This window comes from Camellia sinensis, chromosome 7 (genome assembly GCF_055761805.1).
Source record: "Camellia sinensis isolate YWXY chromosome 7, ASM5576180v1, whole genome shotgun sequence".
Classification (NCBI taxonomy): domain Eukaryota; kingdom Viridiplantae; phylum Streptophyta; class Magnoliopsida; order Ericales; family Theaceae; genus Camellia; species Camellia sinensis.
The window spans coordinates 53,977,963-53,983,912 of NC_138967.1; the positions used below are offsets into that span (position 1 = coordinate 53,977,963).

General features: G+C 38.4%; 1 protein-coding gene across 1 annotated transcript; it reads right to left on the bottom strand.

Annotated features, from left to right (window-relative positions):
* Nucleotides 1–1,088: 1,088 nt before the first annotated feature.
* Nucleotides 1,089–1,978, bottom strand: LOC114321501 (pentatricopeptide repeat-containing protein At5g40400-like). Its single transcript, XM_028268666.2, has 2 exons — nucleotides 1,420–1,978; nucleotides 1,089–1,357 (listed from the first exon to the last, which is right to left on the bottom strand). Exons 1-2 carry the CDS (start codon nucleotides 1,976–1,978, stop codon nucleotides 1,089–1,091), a joined length of 828 nt encoding a protein of 275 aa, XP_028124467.2.
* Nucleotides 1,979–5,950: the final 3,972 nt, after the last annotated feature.

A 5,950-nucleotide genomic window follows, 5' to 3' on the forward strand; every position in this document is an offset into this window, starting at 1 on the left:
CTTGTAAATGGTTTCGTCTAAGTAAAAGCATAGTTAACATAGGAAGAGGGGAAAGTTGAATCGAAAGCTCTCCAGACAAGCCATTTTCTTGAATGTCTAGGGTACCTAGAGAGGAGCACTTCAACAAGTTGTTTGGGTTCATTTTTGACAACATATTGCTATAGAGATATAACTACTTCAAGTTTGGCAGGCTGGAGTTTTTTAATAGTATTTCACCATGCAAGTTGTTAAAAGATAAATCCAAGTGTTTTAGTGAAATCATGTTTCCTGTCACACCGATAAGAATATCTCCATCTAATCCATTGCTCGATAGATCAAGAGTCCTCAGTCGCCTCATTTCATCAAGTTGGGTCCAAATATGATCTTGGCAGGATAAAGACATCCTTGCCATCAGAATTTTCTGCTTCAGTGGGAAAACTCTAGTTTCTTTCATACAATCTAGGACTGCAATAATTAATATCAGCTGATCAGGCCAGCGTAGTGGTTGGCTAAGAATTTTGTGTCCCTAAATTTCTCTGTTCCAAAATACTAGCAATCATTAGATTATATGGAAGCCTTCTTGTTGTAAGTTGCTCCATGTAGTGTGTGAAGGTGTTTAAATTGGAAAGGAGCAGAAAAACAAAAGAAGAGAAGCCTTGTCATCTTCTTGATAGAACCATATAGCTCACATGCATAATTCTCAGAGACACATACCAGTGTTACATGATCATAGTTGTTGTAGGTTGTCCAAACTCCATGGCACATGCCATCACCCCGTGCACGACTTCAAGAGCCCATAGGTTGCAAGCTTCTCGATGACTTCTGGAACTCTATGATCACTGTCATTAGCCAATCAAAACATTTTCAAGTGCCACACTTGCATAATATTTACAGCTCATAGTAATGCCTCTTATTGTCCAAGTTGCTGGAGCCCTCTTGGTACCACTCTCATTTACCACTAACCGTTGTGCTGCTTAGGGCACATAACAATTCAACAAATCAAGTGCCACTTTCTCATATCTGAAGGCAACGGCAACTGATTTGAATATGATATTAGAAAACTCTATTCAGGAGCTTTCAAGAGTGATTGGTTATAAGATTTGTTTTCTTCATTCCCCATACAACACAGTTTTTGATCTTGTAGCTTTACATAATCCATCTATCACGTACTTGAATGTCAGGCTATTTGGTGCAAAGCCTACTTTCAGCAACCTATCCTGAAGCTCCATCAACTTGGCAACATCACCTGCCTCATAATAAATCTTAAGGAGTGCATTACAACATTCTATGTCATAAATTTGAAATTCCTCAACAATTGAACCAAGTAGAGATTTTGCTTTATCAAGATTCCTTTCCTTGCATAATCCATTTATCAAGCCTTGCAAGTTGCAATATCAAGATTCACACCAAATTCAACCATTTCTCTCATTAAGCACTCACCTTCCACACTTCTACTTAATCTACACAGGTAGCCTATAAGAGCTTTATAGGTAACTAAATTGGGTTTCATATCATTAGAAACCATCTCAGCTTTCAACAATAATGCCTCCTCCACAAAATCACTCTTGGATAGAGAATAGATTAACTCATTGAAAATTTCCTCTTTAGGCTCATGACCAACTTGAGACATTCTTTTCAAGAGATTCTTTGCTACATATGGCCAATTCTCCTGACACAAAACGAGGATTAGATAATCATAAATATATCGACAGACTGAAACTCCAAATATCTGAAGCTCCACAACCATATTCAGAGTTGAAAGCAACCTACCTTGTTTCACATATCCTTGCACAGGAATCCAACAAGTAAAATTATCGTGGAAAATCCCATTCTTGACCATATCAGGCAACAGCAACCTAGATTCTTGCATCATTCCCTCCTTGTAGCAACTGGATATAAGAGTATTATATGTCAAAATGTTTGGAGTCAACCCTCTACGAACCATATAGCAATTCCAATTTTGACCCGACCCTTGTTGTATCCAGGACTTGGGTTTCATGGTTTCATATTGTTGTTCACCTCTTGTTTCCCTTATATCTCCTTAAATTTGGCTATTCGATTGTTGTGGTTACGTTTGGGACAGGTTGGTTGCTTAGTTTCCAAACCCTTGTTGCCTAGAATTTTGCACCTCTGCTCGAGCAACACTTTTTGCACTCGAGTGGGCTTTGTGAACTTTCAGTACTTTTATAGGTTTGTAAAACTACTGGGAGAGTGTATTCTACACTCGAGCGGTTCTTTCTGCACTCGAGCGGCCCTTCTTACACTCGAGCGTTGGTCTGTTGTCTGCAATACTACTAGGAGTGTGTATTCTGTGCTCGAGTGTCATTTCTTGTGCTCAAGTGGAACAACTTGTTGTGTCTGACGCTCGAGCGTCAACTCTCGCACTCGGGCAAATTGTGCATATATCAGTTTGTAAAAGCTACTTTTTACATCACTTTTTCATCTCTCTCTCTCTCTAAAACATTCCAAAACCCTAGATCTTGAGCTTTTCTCTCTAGAACTCACATTCTCTCTACATTTTTACATAGATCTAGTGGTTTCTCTACCCTACTCTCTTTGATAAAAAGGTAGAGCGTCTCAAGGGCTAGATTTCTATCCGAATAGAGTTGTGTTTGAGCATCTTTGAAGTTTTCTCCTTGCTTTGCTTGTCTTCTAACTTTGAGGTATGGACTTTCTACACTCTCCTATGACTTTCAACTTAGTTATTTGTTGATTGCGTAAATAATGTCGGGATTAGAGGATTTTAGACAAACCTAGGGTTTTGGTTCAAAATCTAAATAGGGGTTTTCAAATGAAGGTATTGAAAATGGTTATGGGTGTAGATATTGGGATGTGTTGTGTTAAATTTGTTGATTTTGACACACAGATTGGATTTGGTAGAAAATGGAATTTTGCCCTAAAATGTTTCAAATAATTATTTTGTATAAATAATGGAATTGGTATGGGGAATGTGAAATTGGATAGATGTTTATATAAAGGGTGGAGTTGGATACTTGTTATCTGTCATCTATGGAAATTTGGATAGTTTATCTGTTTTGGAGATTGTATATCTGTTTAGAAATATCTATTTTGGGTTATCGGTGGAGGATATTGTAGACACCCCATTTTTTACCGACCTCAAGACTTTGACATCATCGGTTGTGCACTCGATGATTGCGCGTGTTTGTGCTTGTTTTGAGCGCCCGAGGGTCTCGGCTGAGTGCCTTGTCTTTGAGCTTCTAAACACTTTGTCAAGCCCTCAAAATTAACCCATTATATAACATTGACATGCATTATTTAAAGAAGACAATTTATGAATTCATTCATCAGAGTATTACTAAATAGAGCATTACATGTAATATCGAATAAAACGCCCTACAGGCTTACATCTTTCCAAGCCAACACTTGGATACAAAAATATGAGTTCTAACTCAATACAAGGAAAGCCCTAGGCTTGAATGTTTACATGTAATAATAATTAAAGACAATTAACTAAAGGTAGTCTTCTCCAATCCAGAAGCCAAACCCTCCCAAGCTAAGTCATTGGAGGTAGTTTATCACCTGAACCTGAAAATGATGTTCCCATAAAGGGTGAGCCACAGCCCAGTAGAAATATACTAAACCACATATAAGCAATGAATAAAGCAATAGCATTCAACAGATGGTTAACCAAAATAATCAATTACTACATTTTACAGACTCATGACATTATTGCCAAAGATACGTTTTACTTTCCAGTTTTATCAACATGGCTCAGAACCTGGCCAAACTTATAACAGTGAAATCACATATATCATATTCACATCCTTCCAATATTAACAACAAATGAGACTCAAGCTCAAATCAAACACTTCATACTTCCAGATTGATACACATTTTAGTGCTGTATCAATAAAACACTTCTATATAAATAAGCACACATAAAAGTGATGCTAATGGAGTCCATCCCCTATCTCCTCCCAAACAAAATCCGGTTTAGAGGTCCATCCCCTATCTTCCCCTAAACCGTGGAGTACATCCCCTATCTCCTCCCACACACAAAACAATGTATGCAAATGCAATGCTCAATCAATACACGTATTTTCTGTATCAATGCCATAGTCAAATTAATGACTTAACCAATGTGATTAGTTTCAGTTATTCCTAATCCACATGCAATGTCTACAACAATCACGACTATCCTCCACCGATAGCCCAAAACAGTTATTTCTAAACTGAAAATAACTATGTCAACAATTCAATAGACAAATGATACCAATTATCCAATTACGCCATTTAATCAATGAATTCCATGAATTTAACCCTCTTTTCCCAATTCCATGAATTACTTATACAAATTAATTCAATAATACAACTAGGGTTTTTCCCAAAATTTACCAAAGTATCCCCAACATGTTAAAATACCAAAACTTAGAACAAAACCTATAAAATGGAGTAGGAAATCCCTACCTCAAAGAAAACAACCCAAAAGGTGAAGAAAGAGATGAGTGCCCAAATACCAAAGTGCTCCAAATCGCCAAATGCTCAGATTAAATGGTAGCCCTTGCCTCACTCTATCTTTTTAATGAAGGATCTAGGGTAGACACACACCCTAAGTGGATCAAATCTAAGAAAGAAGGTGAGTAGGGAGAGAGAGAAGTCGGACCTAGGGTTTGGAATCAAAAGAAAATGAAAAAGGCAAATCAAATCCCGCTGCTGTGTATATAAACTGGACAGGCTCGCTCGAGCGAAGACTTGGTCGCTCGAGCGACCAGACACAGAGAAACTACGCTCGAGCCAAGGAAGCCTTGCTCGAGCCAACAACCCAAAAGCTCGCTCGAGCGAAAGAAAGCTCGATCGAGCGAAGAACTCAAACCCTCAGGTCAGAACCCTGACACACGCTCGAGCGAAGGAACTATAGCTCGAGCGAAGGATGAACTAACTCGCTCGAGCGAAGAAAATCTCGCTCGAGCCAAGAATGCACAGCTACAGGTCCAAATCAAACACTACCTCTCGCTCGAGCGAACAACTCCTCGCTCGAGCGAAGAACCAAAAACCTGGACAGCAACACTTGGTTTCTAAACCCAACCAACCTGAACAAACCTGCCTAACACATCCTATAATTCCAAAAGAGAAAATCAGGAACAACAACAATAACCATTATACAATGACAGAATCTACGGAACCTAAGTCCGGATACAATAATCAAATGGAAAAAGACCGGGGTCGCTATAACCTCCCCCCCTTCAAAGAATTTCGTCCCCGAAATTAAGCATAAGTTTTTTTTTTATAACAGATTTTTTTTTTTTTAAACAATTCATTAGTAAACATTTTGACCCAAAACTGGTCATTTCATCTCTTTATCAAGAGGCATCTCATACCAAATATATAACACAAAATATATTTCAATCTGTATCATTATTATGCATTATTCCTTTCAATGCTAACAATCCCATATCATATTTAATTACATGATATACATAACACACTAAGCAATGTAATCAACATATGCAATACTATACTAAACTTCTATAATGAAGCAAGTTTCAAGATACACCCCTTTTCCAAAACATACTCAACGTTTTACAACCTAAGACATATGCAAAGCTCTTAAGTTCAACAATATTACAAAATCTAAATATAAGATTACAACTGAATAAACATGTCCGGGTATTTTTCGCGGACTTCCAATTCACGCTCCCAAGTGGCTTCCTCCACTCCATGATGTTTCCACAAAACTTTTACCAAAGGGATGGTCTTGCCTCGCAAAACTTGATCCCGCCTATCCAATACCCGAACCGGTCTCTCCTCATATGAGACATCCACATCAACCACTAAATCGGTCCAATCCAACACATGTGATGGATCCGGCTCATACTTCCGAAGTATACTCACATGAAACACGTCATGTACTCCAGACAACTGCGGCGGCAAAGCTAAACGATAAGCAACCTCGCCAATCCTCTCAAGGATCTCAAACGGACCAATGAATCGAGGGGACAACTTCTCACTC

Coding starts and splice junctions, on each gene's coding strand:
- LOC114321501 (XM_028268666.2), bottom strand. CDS start 1,978: ATGAAACCCAAGTCCTGGATACAACAAGGGTCGGGTCAAAATTGGAAT. Junction 1,358..1,419: donor ATTAAGTAGAAGTGTGGAAG/GTGAGTGCTTAA, acceptor GCAACTTGCAAG/GCTTGATAAATGGATTATGC.